The sequence below is a fragment of the Panthera leo genome, chromosome D1 (genome assembly GCF_018350215.1).
Source record: "Panthera leo isolate Ple1 chromosome D1, P.leo_Ple1_pat1.1, whole genome shotgun sequence".
NCBI lineage: Eukaryota > Metazoa > Chordata > Mammalia > Carnivora > Felidae > Panthera > Panthera leo.
Window position 1 is genome coordinate 21,906,497 of NC_056688.1, and position 19,131 is coordinate 21,925,627.

General features: G+C 52.5%; 1 protein-coding gene across 1 annotated transcript; it reads right to left on the bottom strand.

The window, feature by feature from the left end:
- Positions 1-632: 632 nt before the first annotated feature.
- On the bottom strand, positions 633-14,349 carry ROBO4 (roundabout guidance receptor 4). Its single transcript, XM_042906320.1, is given in 19 exon segments — positions 633-1,292; positions 1,415-1,621; positions 3,096-3,454; positions 3,591-3,833; positions 3,972-4,110; positions 4,252-4,359; positions 7,768-8,031; positions 8,149-8,178; positions 8,181-8,284; positions 10,184-10,226; positions 10,337-10,519; positions 10,664-10,832; positions 11,554-11,666; positions 11,925-12,153; positions 12,253-12,380; positions 12,637-12,757; positions 12,953-13,110; positions 13,370-13,699; positions 14,038-14,349. Coding segments are annotated over 19 exon segments (3,159 nt in total). The 5' UTR covers positions 14,258-14,349; the 3' UTR covers positions 633-1,281.
- Positions 14,350-19,131: the final 4,782 nt, after the last annotated feature.

Genomic DNA, 19,131 nt, shown 5'->3' on the forward strand with positions numbered 1-19,131 from the left:
GCCTCACGCAGCCTCTGAGTTCAGAGTGGCCTCCAGGTAGAGCTGCCTTGGTTTCGGGGGGGATTATCACCCCCTTCCAGGGCCTGCTTCCTGGTCAGCCCTCCTTAAAGATGTCCTCCGGTGGCCCTGGTCACATGCAGGAGCACCATCCCCTGCAGCTTGTGTGTGTCCTGCCCCTGCCTTTCCCACCAAGTTAGAAAAAAGACCAGCCCCCACCTGCCCCGCTTTCTGTGGCTCAGGCTTGTCAGTCCTGCTCCATTTCTCGGTGCTGTTGTTTTGTCTGAAGGGTGCTCACTAGGCAACCATTATAGGTGGTCCTACCTTTTGTGGAATCTAGCTACTTTTGTCTATTTTAAGAAAACACCTGTTCTTAACCATCCGGGACTGGTCTCTGGGGAGCGGGGCACCAGGACCGCTGAAAACAGGAGTGTCTTCCCAGGACCAGTTGCTACGACCAGCAGACTGGGAAAATCTGATGGACGCGTGTAATTCTTCCCTCAATTGCAGAACAGAAATAAGTGACACGCCCTGAGTGCCAACGAATGCTCAGTTCCGCCCCAACTGAGAGAATTCTTCCCATACCTCCAGGTACCCTCCCCAGAATGGTGCTCTGGGGGATGATCTCAACAAACTCAAGTCATTTCAGTTTAATGGTATCAATTTCTTAAGCTCATAGAGTCCACAGTATGAAGAGGGTGTTGGCCCCACATTTTCCCACCACCCTTCCTTTGGCTCCCTCCCTAGGTCCATTCTGGACCCTCTGCCTTGGAAACAAGGTTGGTCCTCACTGGGTGTTCCTCCCGTCCTTCCTTTACGGGTGTGGCTGGGGAAAAGTGAGCCTGCCTACGTAGGAAAGGTGCCTTCCTGAGAGGCATGGCTCCATAAAGCTCCTCCCCTAACCAGCCTGTCCCACAAGATGCTGTTGTCCTCCGGGAAGATCTCTGGTTCTTCCACTTCTGGTGATGCAAGTGTGGGGGGTGGGGAGATCAGGAGATAAGCCTGCTTCTCAGGCCACAAGACCCGGTTTTGGGATGGATGGAGCAGAGGAGAAAGCAAGGGGTAGGAGGCAGGCCGAGATGACTTTTTGCTCACTGGGGGCTCCAGGTCTGCTTTGCTCTTATTTTGTTTTGCTTTCATTTGTTCTCACAATCCCGGAAGGAGAACTGTCCTGGTGGCGAGGCAAGGTGGTCCCCCAGCTGCAGAGAATACAGGCCAAGACTGACACTCCTCAGCGGGGTGGTTTTGATTCTCCTCTTGGCCGTCTCCTGTCTCAGGTACACTTCATGAGGAGCCTGCAGGGAAGTTGAAGGAGAATGGAGTTACCCTCCTTAATCTCACCTCTCCAACCCCAGGGGTTCCCTCTTGGCTCCTCCCCAGAATCCCTCCACCAAGAGTATGGCAGACAGGCACTTACTGCCGGCCTTGGGCTCAGGACGGCTGAGCTGACTTCTTCCGGAAGAGATCCGAGAGTCGGGGGGCCAGGGAGGCAGCCCCCTTCCCAGCCGCTGGCTGTGGTTGTTCTCCATGTCCTCCAACCAGTCTGACCTCCACTCCCACAGGGGCAGGGAGAGGGTGGAGGTCAGGAAGAGGTCATCCCGGGGGGAGGGAGGTGAGGAGGCATCTGTCAGGGAGGGTAGATTTGTTTGTGGAGGGTTGGCCTTCACTCTGAGGGACCAGTTTAGGGCAGAACACTTAGGACCTGCTTAAGGCATACATGCGACCCAGAAGATAACCTAGCCCCAACTCGGCCCATCAATTCTGGGGGCCACTGGAATGAGTCCATTGGTTTCTTAGGGAGAATAGCTTGAACTGTTTCCTCCTAGCCCACCTCTGGCCTTCTTTTTATTTATTTATTTATTTATTTATTTATTTATTTATTTATTTTGAGAGAGACAGGCAGTGTGAGTGGGGGGAGGGGCAGAGGGAGAGGGAGACAGAATCCCAAGCAGGCTCCACACTGTTGGTGTGGAAACCATGAGATCACGACCAGAGCCAAAACCAAGAGTCAGACACTTAACTGACTGAACCACCCAGGTGCCCCCCAGTTCTGGCCCTCTATCCATACTCTTTCCCTTCACCCTTCCTCTCCCCGGGCACCTTTCTTCTCCTTCTGTTGTGGGCACTTCTACCCTGGATAATCCTTGCTTTCCCGTTTACTACAAGCCTGGTTGTTTTTATTGGGGTTCATAAGATGGCGATAGGGGATCTGACAGAGTGTATGAGGAAGGGGCACCGGGAGCCTGAGCTACCTTCTGTTGCCATGGAGATAATGGTCCCACTCTGGTAGACATGTGAAGGAGTGAGCCCATCTTCTCTTTACCCCAGCCACAGACAGGACAAGAGGAGGGCTTGCAAGCACAGTGGGAAATAAGAGAGAAAACAGAAGTTCCCATCATGAGGAGAATCTGAAACAGGGGGTTGGAGTAAATAGTAAATAGAAGAGGTGGGGAGCAATCTTTCCTGGTGATCGGTGTCTGGGTAAGACGAGGGACCTGGGGGGAGGGCAATGCAACTGGCTGCCTCTGGGCTTTAGACTTGAACATTTTGTCCTTGTTCTTGTGGGCAACCTTGGGCAAGTTCAAAAACCTGTTTGACTTACAGTTCCCTCATTTGGAAGAGAAAGATAAAGAATATTTTTCATAGAGTTGTTAACATTGAATGTATATAAAGCACTTATCACAGGGCCTGGGGCATAGTGATCATTCAATAAAAGCTGGCTGTTTTAAGGATAACCACAAAGACAATGATTGGGGGGCGTCTGGGTGGCTCAGTTGGTTTAGCGCCCACCTCTTAATTTTGGCTCAAGTCATGGTCTCACGGTTGTTAGATCGAGCCCCACATCAGGCTCTGTGCTGACAGCACTGAGCCTGCTTGGACTTCTTTCTCTTCCTTTCTCTCTGCCCCTCCCCCTGCTCACGAGGGCTCTCTCTCTCTCTCTCTCTCAAAATAAAGAAACAAACTTAAAAAAAAAAAAACAAAGACAATGATTAGGAAGCCTTGCCTCTTGGTTGGGGAAAAGGAGGGAGGGGTTCTTATGGGATCTGAGTTCATTCCAAGGGGTGGGGTGAGGAGGAAGGCAGGGTGGTCTCACATACCCATGAAGACGCAGTCAGCCTCCCTGGGCTCCAGACCAAAGCCAAAGCTGTCCACAGCCATTGCCAGGGCCCGGGCAAAGTGGGCGTCCGCAAGGAAGGAGCCGTCAGAGGAGCTGACAAGGCTGGCTCTGGCGCTGGGGGCGTTGTCCTCGGAGGCTGAGCCCCAGCCGTTGGCCAAGGAGCCCTCACTGGGGGTGGGGGTGGGGCAGGGCCGGGGTGGGCACAGCAAGCCCCTCACTTCGGACCCCACCCCTCCTCCGGCCCTGCCCACGTCCGCCAGCTCTGAGGCTGTCGGGATGCTGATGTAACCGTAGGTGACAGGGGGTGAAGGAGCCCTTGGCATAGGAGAGACGCTATTCCTAGAAAAGGCAAAATGGGACACAGTGCTATGGTTGAGGTGGGTCTACTGGCACAGCAGAGACATTCCAGTTGAGATAAGCATACCCCTGTTGTGTGCGTATCTCCCGTCCTTTGGTCATCCCTCAGACAACTCACCTGGGGGTCTCCTCACCGTCACTGAGCTCCAGGCACAGGGCCACCTCCTCAGGAGTCAGTACACTGTCCTGATCCCCCAGGGATGACAGCGAGGAGCTGGACAGACGACTGGAAGGTGGACTGGGGCCAGAGAGGGAAGAGGCCTGGGGGCTGGAGGGACTGGGGGGACTGGAGGGGACAGGGATGGGGAGGGGGGCGGCTGGCAGTGGGAGGGAGGAGGGAGCTTGGGGCTCCACCGAGGGCCTGATGGGGGTAAGAGAGTGATGACAGGGTCATTACTGCAGCCCCTGTCCCCCCCTCCCCCAGCCCCTGTTCAAGCACAGCAAAGACCCCTCACACCCCAGTCCCCCACCCCTGCTTCCTGACCCCATGCCCTCTTACTGGGTCTGCTGACTCTGAGTGGAGGCTCCGCGAGAAGCGAGGGGTGCTGGGGGGAGAGGGCGCGAAACCAGCTCATTGGACGATCGGAGGAGCTGTGGTCCCAGGGCCCTCCAGGCAACCAGAGCTTGGGGCACGGCTCCTGGAGAACAATAGCCTAGGGGTGAGAATGGCAGGGCCCCCATGAGCCCCAGCCCCAACCCTGTCCCCCAGCTTCCTGTTCCCACTCCCACCCCTACACCCTGCCTCACCTCCTCACTTTCCTCTCAGGGCCTCCTCTTACCTGGACTTTGGGAAAGGTTCTTGGAGCCTTTACTCCCCAACTCCCAGGCCCAGAACTCCATAGGGTGGCTGGCCCGGAGGGGCGGGGAGCTGTTGGCTTGGTGCAGCTCTGCAAAGGGGAGAGTCAGTGGGTGGGGGGCAAGCCAGGGTGGGCCTTTCGGACCCCAACCACAGGCTCTATGTTCAGCCTTGTCATTCAGTCAGGCGTTAGGGTCCCTGAATTCAGAGACAAGAGGGAAGAACCTCCCTGCATCCTCTGCCCCGCCCCCCCTTCCTCCATGCAGGAAGGTAGTACGAGGCTTGGAGTCAAAAGACCTGCGCTCACAGCCCAGCGCAGTTACATAGTTGCTGTGTGACCTCAGGCAAATCCACTAAATTTTCTGGGCTCCCGTTTCACTTGGGAACACCCAGTGAAACCATAGTTTTGCCAATTTTAATTTATTTCTAAAAACAGATTGGAAAGTTCCTGGTGCCTAAAAGATACTTGGACAACTTTCTTTTCCTCATGTATACATCCCAATCTTCCTGATCTCTATCCCCCCACCTTGCTACTCTTCTCATGAATTTTGGCTCTGTGAAGACAAATACCCCTTCTTTTCTTGAAGAGAATCTGTTAATTTCCATTTCTCACATTACAAATATCTCACATGGTTGTGGGTAACCTTGCCCGAGAAACCCGAGTGTTTCTCACTTGGGAAGAAGGGTTGGGCTGTCAAGTTGAGCTGAGTAGGTAAGACAACCCCACACCATGCCGAGTGGGACAGGAGTCAGCTGAGGAGGAGAGGACCTCTAGAATAGGAAGAGTGTGGGTCTCACCCAGGGAGACAGTGCCCTACCAGTAGGTATTCGGTGATATTTGTTGAATGAATGAACAAAGAGATGGATAATATGAGAGGGGTAGATGTAAACACAAGGTGAGAAGAATCACAAGATTGCAGCTACCATCCGGCTCACATGGCCACTTAAGAGACAGGGCTCTCGGTGAACTCTGATAGTGGAGAAGCTGAGGTAACTGAAGAAGCAGACCTAGCTGGGTGCAGTGACCCTAGCGCATGCTTCTTGGTCAGGCCGAACCCCAAATGGATCTCAGTTTAAGCCAAAAGGGAACCAGAAGGGTGATAGAGGGAAGAGATTTCCTCAAGACCAGGAACCAGGAAACTATCAAGTAAAGGCAAAAAGGAACCAGTCTTCGGATTAGTGCCACATGATCAGAAGCTCATTTAGGAAGGGGGTTCCTTCCTTGGTAAACCAGAGACCAGGCAGGATCCTCAAGGCACAGCTGTCCTCAAAGATTTGGAGGCCACCATGGGCAGGTTCAGAGCAGGGAGGAGATCAAGGCTACGGCATTCCCTGAGACCATCTGGCCCCTGGGAATCCCTATACAGTGGCCAGACCTTCTGAGCCTCTGGGATGAAAACCCACACAATGGCTAGACTTCCTCCATCAAAATTGCCTTTTGTACCTAGGCTGCTTTGTTTTTTAAATTTCCTTTAGTTGTCGTATGATCTAGGGAGTTCTGGAGGCCAACTTCAGGTGCTCCAACTCTGCTCTCAACAGCTTTGTCTCGTCTGGTGCCTGGCTTCCTGAGTAAGCTCAGAAATGGGACCCATGTCGGTTGGTTGGTTTGTGTGGAAGAGGAAGAGGAAAGGCCAGTCCTAGAAAAGGCCACATTTGTCCCAATCCATTCATTTCCTCTAAAGGATTCTCATAACAAAAAGCCTCCTTCCACCCTGCTTGTAATTACTTGGATCTTAGTTTCACTGTTATTTGAGCAAACTACACCATAAAAATGTTATGAAGGTTAGGTCAAATCTCACTGGGCACACCTGAATGGCAATAAATATTTGTACTAATTAATTAATGAATTAATTAGGATATTCAGTGGGCGTATCTGGAAGAGTGAAACTAACATCCTTATATAATGGATGAAACACGGGAGAGTACAGTTCTGAGCATATAAGCGGTGGAGAAAAAAACCCACCTAAGGGCAAATAATAAGAAAAAAGAATAAACAGGTCAAGGGAGTAGGGGGCACTGAGAGAGCTTGCCAGTGTTAGATGACAAAGAATCCTCAGTCTTTTGGACTTACAGCAGCAGAGCCAAACTCCATGGCTCTGACCAGACCATAGCACGAACTTGCTGTGGCTGAGGTCCCAGGAGCCAGAGGTGGGCCATTAAGTGTCCACCAGCCCAGGGGCCTTACTGTGATCAACCAGCGGGGCTGGGGTGAAGAGACACAGGGTGAAGTGAGGACCTAAGTCTCATCTTGGAATTGGAACCTTTCTGAAGAATTGGCTGTAGAAAATTTCTCATTTTTTTCCCAGCAGTATTAACAGTCGAAGATGAGCTCTACATTAAATCCGGGTCAGTGCCGTTCTCCGTGGGAAGGCTGGGTTTTAAATGGGACTGTTTCAACCCCTTTTTAGCTGCTATTTTGTGCCCACTGAGGATTCCTAATGCAATGCATCTGAGGCGAAGCTGGAAAGAATGCCAGCTTTGCTAATATTTAGAGTCATAAAGTTCTGGATATTGGACAAGCTCTTAATTACTCTGTATCCATCTTTGTCTCTGTGAAATTTGGATTATATTCACTGGGGGGAAAAAAAGAATTGGCTGTAGGACATTCGTAAGTCTTACTAAGCAGCACAGAAGGCTTGTGAAGACAGCAGGTGGGGCTCAGACCCACGTTCAGAAACAAGAGAAAATAGTGATAGAATCGAATCTTCTAAGGGAGCTCTCAGAGGGTGGCCTTAGGAAGCAGACCTTTTCGGCTTCGAATCTGAGTTCGGCAGATTACTGACTTGTGGGATTTTGAACAAGTGACTCATTTCTGATCCTCTTTCCCCACCTGCAAAATTAGAGAAATAATATCTAGCCAATAGGTTGGGGGGATTAAATGAAACAAAGCACCTAACGTATAGTAGTTCCAAAAGAAACAGAGACTGTAATTATTTCTCTCTGGAAAGGCAAAGCAAGTAGCTGGAATTCAGGAGAGGAATCTGGGAAGAATGGAATTACTCAATCTTCTCTGGGAAGTGAGTGGGGAGTCAGTTCCTGGAGAGGCCCGTGCACAGTGCCCATGGAGATGAGGCTTCAAGCTAGCACCGGTCGCACACCGCCAGGTTCTAGAGTTCCTTATGTGCTGGTCGGGCACTGTCACCATACTCTGAGCCCTTAGACGGCAAGAACTGTCTCTTGTGTCCCCACATCTGGCTTACAGTGGTGCTTACGAAATGTTTGCCAAATTCAATTGCGTGCAGAAAGAGGGCCCGCTGCTGGTGTGGGCCGAGCGGAAGCAGACAACCATGTAAAGAAAAGCGGAGGCCAGCACACCCCTCGCTGAGTGCCTTGGTGATAGCGGAGAGACCTGGTGTCCACCAGGGCAGGGACCTGGAAGCCGTGGGTGGGATACAGCCCACATCTGGCTTCGAGGTCTCCAGGCCACGGTCCCACCACGTTCCCACTCCTGGTCCTCCTGCCACCCGCTTCGGGCTGTGTCTATGCTCCCCATCCTTACCCTGCTTCTTTTTGGCCTTCCAAGCCTCCACAGGGGCCAGAGGCAAGCGGGGAGAAGAGAGTTCCCTGTGGCTGCAGAGGCTGTCTGGACTGGGCCACGGGCTGGAGAGCCGGGCCAGCTGGGGCGGGAGGCGCCTGACAGCTGGGGTCCGGGGGCTTGGCCGGGCTGGGGGGCTGGAAGGCAGCTCGGCGATGAGGGAGCCATAAAAAGTGCTGGTGTCGGGAAGCAGGGGCACACCAGGGCTTCGGGGATCCCAGGAGATCACTGTGGTAAAAATGACAGAAAGAATTACGGTGAGTGCCTCCCACCCCCACAACGCCCATCTCCAGCCCTGGGATCCCTGCTCCACTGCAGAGCCCTGGCCCCGCTGGGCATGCTCACAGGAGCGACGACAGTCTAGTGGGTCCCGGGGTCCACTCCCAGCCTGCTGCTGAGGCTGCTGCTGCTGCTCAGGTCCCGAGAGCCAGAGGTAGAACGCCAAGTGTCTGCCAGCCAAGGAGAGTCACTGTGATCCATCCTGGGACAATGGGGGGGGGCAGAAGAAATGGGGTGAAGCGAGAACATCATTGGACAAGACCTCCGGTTCAGAGGGTAGCAGAAGGGGTTGAGTAGAGGGTAGCAGCAGCTTTATTCTTGCTGCTTTCCAGGCCTTTACAGACTCCTTAGGATCTCTGACCTGGCATCCCAAAACTCAGTGGTCCTTTCTTATTCTGGGACCGGGGAAGTCCAAGTGGCCCAGAATGAGGAGGCATTAAAGAGAGACAGCTATGTGTTGAAACAAAGGGAACACAGATCCGGGGACAGACAAACCCAGTGTGAAAATCCCCATCTGCTACAGCCTATGTGTGCGACTCTGGGCAAAGAAGTCTATTAGCCTCTCTAAGCCCTGGTTCTTTATCTGTAAAAGGGCTGCCATATAAGGCTGATGTTTTGAGTTGAAATGAGGAAATGTGAGATCACTCAGCTGGCAGAGCGAGAGTTTGCTACGTGGAATTTGCCTTCTCTACCTCTAGTCTGGTTCCCTTTGAACCGGGCGTCCTGCTGGCTGCCTGAGCAATCTTTCAAGAACAGAGATCATACCAAAGCACTTCTCTGCCTAGAACCGTCAGTGGCTCCCCACTTACCAGCTGCCTAGCAGGGCGAGCAGCACCCTTGTTGGTCTGGCCTTCAGCTCCCTGACCTTATCCTTTACTCCGATACATCTTGCACCCTACATCCTAGCCAGACCAAACAGCTTATCTTTCCCTATGAACATAGCAGGCTAGTTCTTCCCGCTGCTCTTCTGCCTTTCCCCTTCGTACCATCAGGGTAAACGTGGAATTTTCCCCCACCCCACCTCTTCCACGTGTCTTCTACGTGTTTCCGCACATCTAGCTCTCGATTGCATGCGTATGCTGGCATGGCTGTCCGGTGGACGGAGCCTGTGCTAAAGAGATGGATGAACAAGAGAATCAGAGTGGAATCCCCTTGAGAGACAAGGGATAAAGTTCCAGGGGAGCCAGAGAAGGTTCGGGGACAGAACAAAGGCCAGGAGGTAGCTGGAAGAGAAAGGCCAGTGAGCACAGAATAACGCAGGAATATATGGCCCCAGCCCGCTCGGAACCTTGCAAAATGGTAACCCAAGGGCTGGACGTGTCTGGCACATTGTAGGTACTTGATAAACTTCTGTTGAAAGATGCAGACTTGGAACGTGAAGCCCTTCAGAGGAAATCCAACGAGATAAAAGAGCAGAGAGATGAAATGGTTATTTAGTGTGAAACTCAGCCAATAGGACAAAAAAGTATCTTTTCTCTCTTGGCACCCTGTCTCATAACCACAGACTTGCTTTGGCAGCCAAAGACACTTGGAGCAGGTGTACCCGCAAGCTGACCCTGCTACTGAGAACGAGGCGTGAGAATTCAGAACATAGGGGTAGAGCGCCCTCTGCTGGAACTGTGGGTGATTATTGTGAAGATCACTCCCTGTTTGGGTGATTTCCTGAATGCGAAGGCGCTGCTAGGCAGACCCGGGGTCTACAGAGAAAATGAGAAAGTAGGCTGGTCGTCCCGTGCTAGTTACTCCCCACCTAGCAGAATGGGTCAGCAGGAGAGTGTAGTGAGGATTAGTGAGAGGTGGGTGACAAGAGTCCTAGATTGGGAATTCAGAAGGCCAGCTACTAGCAGTGTAGCCTCGGGCAAAGTCACTTAAGTCTCGCGTCTCCGTTTACTCAACTGTCAAGCGGTGTGGTAGGAACACTAATGAAAGAGAAATTAATTCTCACTTGGAGTTCAGGAGAGATTTGGGTAGTAGGGTCCCGAACTGGCTGGCAGTAGAGGAGACAGCATTCCATCCAACTCTCTGTCCCAGCTCCACGGCCCCTTGGCCCCTCTACCTGCCCCCTCACCTCAAGCCCCCCCCCCCCCATTTCATCTCTCACCTGTGTTTTAGGATGGCGTCCTCACTGGTGTATCTGTACAGACCTGGGAGAGAGCAAAAGGAAGAGAGCTAAATCCAGAGGGCCTGACATCTGGCCAGAGATCTAAGCCCCTGCATTGTGCGGCCTGGGCCACCCGGGGGTCCATCCTCTTACCCGGGCCCAGGTGCACCCCAGCTCTGCGCCGGCGGTGGACACACACGGCAGTGCCCAGCAGCAGCAGCCAGAGCAGGACACCACCGCTAGCAATCACTTCTGGCCGCCTTAGGGCGGCCCTCAGCTGCTCCAGGGTCCAGGGACCATCGCTGAGTTCTTGAGTGGCTCGCTCCATGGTCCGCTCTATGTGGGAATTTGAGCTCAGTGGGAGGGGCGGGTGGCGCTATGAGGGTCACGCGGACAATGAGCTGGACGTGTGAGGCGGGAACAGGGCGAGAGGAAGGTGGGGATGGGGGCTCGCGGGGTACGGGTGGGCACCGCCCTCACCTAAGAGGAGGCAGACAGGGCTACTGGGGGGCCCAGTCCCAGCGCCCGTGACCGCAGCCACTTGTACGCAGTAGGAACCTGGCATCTGGGTGGCCATCTCCAGCTGGGTCTGCTCGCCCGCCACAGTCCAGTTGGCTGGGGGCAACGAAGTGTTGCCCAGGCTCCAGACCTGAGGCACAAGGGGAAATGGGCACTCAACCCCGCACCAACCCCTGCGCCATCCCAGCGGCCGAGTCCTCCACCACTGGCCATGTGGTCATCCTGCCCCGCTGTTCCCCTGGGAGCACTCCCCCACCCGATGTAGCCGCACTTCCTATTCCCTTCTCCCTACAGAGTGAGAGAGCCTTCTCTCTAGGCTGACAGCAGGGGGGACAAAAAACAGTCTGCTAAAATAGGTGTTAGACCGTGGTTCTCCAATTTCACTGTGCTTTCCAGTCACTGGGAGGATTTGTTACCAATCCAGGTTGCTAGGTCCGTCCCTGAGTTTCTGATTCATCAGCCTGGGAAGGACCCAAGGATTTGCATTTCTAACAAGTTGTCAGGCGATGCTGGTGTTGCTGGCCCAAGAGCCACATTCTGATCCCACTGGCTTAGAAGTTGACAGTCAGACACAGCCTGGTTTGATTCCTGCTCTGTTTCCTGCACCTGTGGCCTTGGCCTCACTCTCCATGTCCATAAATTAGGGATAATAACCCAGGATGGACTCTGAGATGAAATGAGATCACATAGGAAAGTGCCTGGCAGTGTCGGGCAGACCCTTGCTCAGCGACAGCAAGTTTTCCTTGCTTCTCTGCACAGGTGCTGCTTCCTAGTGCCCAGAACAAGGGTATGCAGGATGCCAGGCAAGAGGATGTCCTGGCACCACTAGGCAGGTGGTGTGGGGGGGGTACCTGGTAGCCACGGATGATGCCATTGTGGTTTTCAGCAGGTGGTGGGACCCAGCTTACAAGGACACTGCCGTTGCCAGGTTTTAAGGTCACCTCTCCGGGAGGGGCATTGGGCACTGGAGGGGAGGAAAACAGGCTGTAAAGGATGCTGAAGGAGGGGACTCTAGGAAAAAGATCTGGGATGGGGACACGGTCAGAGACCACACTGGTAAGAATAAGAGATTCCTGCAGCTCTGCTTGCCTGGCCATGGCAGAAGGGAGTCCAGGAGTAAGGCCCACCGTCCCTCCAAACTGGAGTGGGACAGTCCAGGGGCCCGCAGACAAGAAGGTGTCAGAGAGTATACTGTTGGGTCCTTTAGACATCTGTCTCTGACCTTGTTCAGGCAGCCTCAGGAGCAGCACGTTGCTGTCAGGGCCTTGAGCCCGGCCGGAGAACGGTCTCACTTTGAACTCGTAGTCTTTGCCCCAGAGGAGGCCCCCAAGCTCCGCGCTCTGCCAGCCGGCCAGCAGGGCCTCTGCCCAGGGAGCTCCCGGGCCTCCTGGGGCCGTCTGGACCCTGAACAGGGCTGTGTACGACTGAGCAGGTGCAGCAGGGCCGCTCACCTGGGAAAGAGTCCAGAGGAAGGATAGGCGGTCAAGGAGTTCACGGCCGGCTCTTTCTTGAGCTCGGACTGGCACCAACCCCTAGGGCCTGGGCCTCACCTTCCAGCTGAGCCACACAGCAGGCCCGGGCTTGGGGCTCTTTTCGGGGTCTGGGTTCAGCAGGGTCACATTTTCCAGCTGAATATGCACAGCCAGCAACTCCAGAGGTTCCTTGTAGTTCTGGGGCTCTGTGGAGAGCATAGGGCTGGGCTGGGGGCCGTAGGCCAGAGTGATGGGACTGAGGGGTGAAACATCCCCCAGACTTGGAGAAACCACAACTCCTAGATTTCCCAGTCTAGAGCACTCCTATTTCTACTCCAGGATTGGGGAACATCCCTCTCGATGGGGCCCGTGTCACTCTGATCCTGATCCCAGGTTGACCCCCACGTACACTGACTCCAGCCAGAACCAGGCCCTAACTTTAGCTGACCACCCTCGACTTACCCTGGACAGACACCCTGGCTGCCCGGCTCTCCCGTCGTCCTGCGCTGTTGGTGGCCACACACATATAGGTGCCTGTGTCGCTCTTCTCTGCTCTTGCCATCTGCAGCGACCCCCTGGAGACCTGTCAGGGCCAGGCGCTTTGTGAAGTGTCTCATGTGGGAGGGGCTCAGACTGGGGAGGGAAGCTTCAGGCCTCATTGCCTTCCCTTCCTCAAATTCTGCAGGGGACACGGCGGCTGGAGGGCAGGTGACTCCCTCAGGGTGTGCCCAGTTATGCTCAGGACCAGAGAAAGTATGGGGAAGGGGGGCTCACTCACCACGTGCCGCCCTGGCTGTAGGGCCAGTGGTTTTCCATCCTTCCACCACGAGACGGTGGGCTCTGGGTGGCCCCAGGGCGGCCCGCACTCCAGAACCACCTGCTTGCCCACAGTGGCCACTGTATCCTGAGGCTGGGTCTGGAAAGCCTCCCGAAGGACTGCAGGGATGATGGAGGGTCAGCAGGGAGGAACGTCCAGTGCTCCCCTCCGCAGAGGTCCTGCCTTGGTGTCTCCTACCACACTGGCCCCATTCTGGTCTATCCACCATTTCGCCGCCTTGTGCTAACTCTTCAGAGCCCCACCCTCCTCAGTTCACCCAGCCCAGGCCTTCCCTCGTAGATATCCCCCTATATGTCTTCACCTCAGGCATCTGGCCTCAGGTGCACCCCGCCCCGGGCCTCCCCTCCCAGGCCTTACCCGCCACAGACAGCCGAGCGCCTCGGCTGACCGCTGTGCCCAGCCGGTTGCTGGCCTCGCATGCATAGACACCCAGGTCTGTTGATAGGGCCTGGTCGTCGTGGGCACGTCCCGGGGCAGGGGGCCGCAGCAGTAGGAGCGTTCCGTCCGGTAGGAGGTGGTGTATGTCTGGGGGCACCATGCTCAGGGGCTGCCCGTTCAGCAGCCAGCGGATGGTGGGAGGCGGCTGGCCCGAGGCTCGGCAGCTCATCTTGGCGGGGCCGGGGCCCTGGAGCAGCTGGTCCTGGGGATGGACTAGGATCTGGGGTGGGGAGTCCTGAGCCATACCTCCTGGAAGGGAAAGGGGGGCGGAGCCCAGTCCGACTACCAACAGGGCCCCCAAATGCCTGAACATCTCTTCTGCCCTCTCTTGCCTGAAGATAACTTCCATTAACAATCTGGGAGGGGAGAGAGCTGGTATGCAGGGCATTCAGGCAAGGATCTGCAGAGCTCTCAATCTGTCTGTCTCTGTCTCACATATACACCATCATCATCATCATCATCATCATCATCATCTCTGGTACCCCCATGAAAAAAGGGAAGCAAGGGAGCAAGGGGGACCTCTTCTCCCCTTGTCCAGGCCTTGGATCAAGGGAACAGGGGCTAGGAGAGGGGAGGGCCACACTCACCGGTGACAAGCAGAAGCAGGAGAGGCAGGGGCCCCGGGGCCCCGAGGAGGCCTGATCCTCCAGAGCCCATGGCTGCTCTCAGGCCTCTCTCCTGGTCCCAGGCACTTTGTCCTGCAGCTCTGAGCTCACAGCGGAGGGAAGGAGGGGCGGGGTGGGGTGGTGGTGGTTGTTTGTGACCGAGACTCTGCCCCAGGAGGGAAGCAGCTTTGAGGAAACCCATGCTTCCTGCCTGGCCCTCGGTGCCTTGGAGAACTGGGAGGAGACCAGCAGAGAGAAACTCTCTGCCCTTGACCCTTTAGCCATCACCCCTGACTCCAGCCCCGGCCCTAAAGTTTACCTTGTGATCTAGTCTGGGATTTCCTAAAGGCCATCCTCACACTGACGTAGTTCCAAAGCACAGCCTTCGTCCTTTAACTTTCAGCCTCCATCTAAACCTTGATGGCCGTTCTTACCCCTCTGCTCCGAGTGGCTCCCTGCTAGAGTGGAATGGGGACCCAGAGGTGGAGGCTCAGGGCACGGCACTAAGAAGCTGAGGGGAGAGAGAAGTGGGCTGAGGCAGCTAAGGGGAGGGAAGCAGGAGCATATTGTCATCCCACAGCCCGGTTGCCCGAGGATAGGCGGTGGGTAGGGCAGAAGATGGGAAGCCTTTAGAGGCTCTGGGACAATCCGGGAGAAGCTCACAGTGTGTTCCTGTTCAGCTCACAGACAAATCAAATAAGCTCTCTGAGACCTTGAGAGAGTCCTTTCATCCTTGCAAGCTCATTTCCTTACCTGTAAACTAGGAGTAATAATGTGGCACCTGGGTGGCTCAGTGGGTTAAGTGTCTGACTCTTGGTTTCAGCTCAGGTCACGATCTTGCGGTTTCCTGAGTTCAAGCCCCGCATCAGGCTCTGCGCTGGCAGAGCAGAGCCTGCTTGGGATTCTCTGTCTCCCTCTCTCTCAGCCCATCCCTGACTCACGCTGTCTCTGTCTCTCTCAAAATAAATAAACTTAAAAACATTTTAAAAATAAGTAGGAATAATAATAATAGTTCCCACCTCAAGGGCTGGAGCAAGGACGGGATGAGATATTGCATGAAATCCTTAGTACAGTGCCTGATGCGTTCTAAGTGATCAGTAAAGGTTAGCCAATATTGCTATTTATTTATTTTTATGCACATCCCATCACCGAAACTATTCGAGCATCTTTGGCAGGGATACTTTTCAGGCCCTGGAAGCGTGGTTGGAGTAAATGAACTTTACTGAGTCTTTCCATCCCTGAAACCTTGTGGCTATAGCAGGCAAGCCTCATAGCTTCTGAACCTGAAAAGTCTGTGCTCACCCTGCCACTCCTCCCCCACCGCAACCCCCCCCCCCCAAGAGAGAGGCTGCTCTCCCCTCTCAGAGCCCAGCTCCTGTTTACACGTCTCTTCCTCCCAAATCTGGAATCTCAGCCATTTCCTGGAGCTGTTCCCGGAAGGCCAAGGCCAGGAGCTGAGGCTCAGCGGAAGAGTGTCCAGCCTTTGTTCCCCATTGTTCCCGGCCAGCTCCTCTGTGGGGCCCCTAATGCAGCTGACTCCCTCCCTTCCTCCCCCTTCCCAGCCCGACCTCCGTGCCAGCCGCAGCCACAGCTCTAGGCCTCCTTCACTCCACCTTCTCTTTCCCCTCAAATGCAGACCAAGACTGATAAAGACAATCAGAACAAGAGAACACCATGGTCTCTACAAACTGGGCATTTCCAGCTGGTGAAGAATAGACAGAGTGAAAGCAACGTAGTGACAGGGCTGGAAGAATAGGAATTGGGGTTAGAGAACAGAGTCTGGTATTTCAGAAATGGAGGAGCTAAGGGCAATGACAATGTCCTTGGAACGAGCATGGGCACACGTGTGTCGGGCAGAGTGGAGCAGAGGTTATGACGTCAAGGGTCTGGGAGGCTGGAGTGATGAAGGGGGTATTCATGTGGACACTGAAGTCATCCAAGGACCAGACAAGGAAGGATGTGGCGGGACAGGTGGATTTCCTGCATGTACCACAATTTAGGATTTTCCCAAGTACGGAGCCCCCAAGCCCGTCTGCCCCTCCCCCCCACTGCCTGCTCCCAAGAACGTTGCTATCAGTAGTCTTTCTTTAGTCTCTTCTGCTTATACACTGGACTTAGGGAGCCAAACCAAGTTCTCCACTAATGATTTGATGCCAACTTGATTTTCCTCAAATTTCTACAATCCATAAAGATGGTACAGATTCGTGACCAGCCCCATCCTCAGTTGAGTGAGAACAGGCAGGTTCACAGTGAGGACGAGTTCCAGGGCCGTGCCCCAAGAATGGAGCCCCTGAGGCTACAGCAGCCTGAGCAACAACCCCTACCCCTCAGTCACGTACCTCATCCCCGAAGATGGCCTTCAGCTCAGCCTGTCTCCATTCCCAGACTCTGGAGAGCCAAGGGCTGGGAACTGAGCTGTTCCTGGGGGCCATTAAGACTCTCCTCACTCAGTCCAAGCATCCAGGGCACTCACAGATCCATGGCGTGATGGCCAAGGGGAATTCCCAACAGTAGGGTATGTCTGGATGGCTCCCAGAGATCACAGTGCTCATTTCCAGCAACCTGGCCTAGCAGCATCCCTATTGTCTCATTTCCACCCACTAAGGAAGAGCCGACCGGATGAGTCATGAGGATGAGATTAGTCAGTGGGAGCTGCCCCCAGTTATTTCAAGGAAGTTCTGCTCTGGGGCCAGTGACCAGTTATATAGTATCTTCCTTCACCTCTTGGTTTTAGAGTTTTGTGTTTTTGTGAGTAATTCTTTAGTTGCGTATAAGAGGGAAGAGTGGGGCGCCTGGGTGGCTCAGTCGGTTAAGCGTCCGACTTCAGCTCAGGTCACGATCTCGCGGTCCGTGAGTTCGAGCCCCGCGTCGGGCTCTGGGTTGTTGGCTCGGAGCCTGGAGCCTGCTTCTGATTCTGTGTCTCCCTCTCTCTCTGGCCCTCCCCCGTTCATGTTCTGTCTCTCTCTGTTTCAAAAATAAATAAACATTAAAAAAAAATTAAAAAAAAAAAAAAAAGAGGGAAGAGAGAAGAGAGGAGTTAAGTGTCCTTCTGAAGGACCCTCCAGAGGAAATTTTTTTCTGCTTCTGGCTCCTGGCTTCTCTGGCTTCTTATTCTGTGTTCTCTGAAGATGCAGCCAGGACTCCTGCTGGGCAAGCTGGTAGGGTGCAAGTATGAATTCAGGTAGGATTTGAAGTCAGTCACACTTAGGCATAGATCCTGGTTTCACCTCTTACTGGCAGAGAGACCTTGAATAAGTCACATGACCTCTCTGAGCCCACGTTCCTTATCTGTAAAATGTTTGTGTGAGGTTTATGGATAGTAGATATGGAGATGTTAATACTAAATATATGTTAATTATCTGTTGAGTGTTCTGGGAATGCCATACCCCGTCCCTGATCGACACAGCCACAGCCAGCCCCAACTACTCATATTCTCATCTTTGTTGCAAGATGCCAATGGCTGGAGGGAAATGGAAGTGAATGGGAAAGTTGCCCTGATACCATCTCACTGGCATAGCATCTAGTCCTTAGTTCCTGGTCCCATCAACATCATGGGCAATAACAAGGTTCATGGGGATATTACATCTAACACTTTCAACCACACAGTTTCTTGAGGTTTTCAACACCAATGACCATGGATCACACCTAGACCAAACATTGGAGATTGGGCCAAATGGAGATTTCAAAGGCTGTTAGCATCAACATTTAACCATCTGCTCACATGTCCAAGAAGAAAAAGGCATCAGTTACTGTACTTTGTGTTCAACTTGTCAATGCCTTCCAGCCAAAGACCACTACAAGCACACTTGTTATTGAACATGTTGGATTTATTATTCCTTGCAACTAAGGAGTGTGCACATACCATGGGGAACTGTGTAGTGTCTCAGTAAGAGACACTTACTTACTCAGTGTTATTTAGTAACACTAAGGTGCTAGAAAGAACCTGTTTTAGGATTTGGGCTTTGACTGGGTGATATTGGGGAAGGTCTTAGGAAGTGAAGCTTTGCTTTAAATTGGGTGCTATCAAGAATCAGGAACAATTCTATGATTCTTTGCAGAAGAGTGTCTTTGATAATTTCCTTGCCATGTAGTATATCAAGTGGTTTTTTCTTCTTCTATTATGAACAGTGCTGCCCCTAATCTTTATTTTAGATGTCTTTTGATATGACTATAAGTGTTCAAGAGTTTCTCTAGGGAATAAATAAACCTAGTAGTAAAATTTCCGGGTCTTGGAGCATACAAATATTCAAGTTTAGATGGTAACAATAGTTTTCCCAAACAGTTGGTTGTACCAATGTCCTTGAGCTACATTCTCAGAACCGTTGGTAGACTTCTTAATTTTTGACCATCTAACATGTAAAATAATATTTTATTATTGCCTTAATTTGCATTTGCCTGATTAAATAATAAAGCTGAACATCTTTTCAAGTGTTTACTCACTCTTTGCATTTTTTCTTCTGGGAAGTATTTATTTCCATCTTTTGCTCATTTTTTAATTTCTTATCTGTCTTTTTCTCAGTAACCTTCAGTTTTATATATTCTGGATAATAATTCTCTGTGGATTAGAGATGCTGCAAAAACAAATTTGGCCTTAAATTTCCTCTTTCTTTATGGTGTAACAGATGTTCTTAATTTTACTGTAGATATGTTTATTTTTATGTTTAGTACATTCTTTCTGTTTTTGAAGAAAACCTCTTCTGCACTAAAGCCAAAATGGCATTCTCCCATATTTTCTTTTGAGACTATAAAAATCTCACATGTAAGTCTTTGATCTATCACTAATTGATTATTTTATATGCCTTATGTGTATATATATATATATATATATATATATATATATATATGTATATATATTTCAGATAGTAAACAATAATCCCAGCGTTACTTATTTAATCACCTACAATGATTCCTTGTCACACATCAAATGTCCATATACGTATAGCTTGTTTCATTGGCCTATTTGTCTATTCCTGCATGAACATCAGAGCGTCTCAATTATTAGAGCTGTCTAATCAATTTTGATATCTGGTAGGGTGAGTCCTTTCCTCTTTTTCAGAAGTATCTTGGCTCTACTTG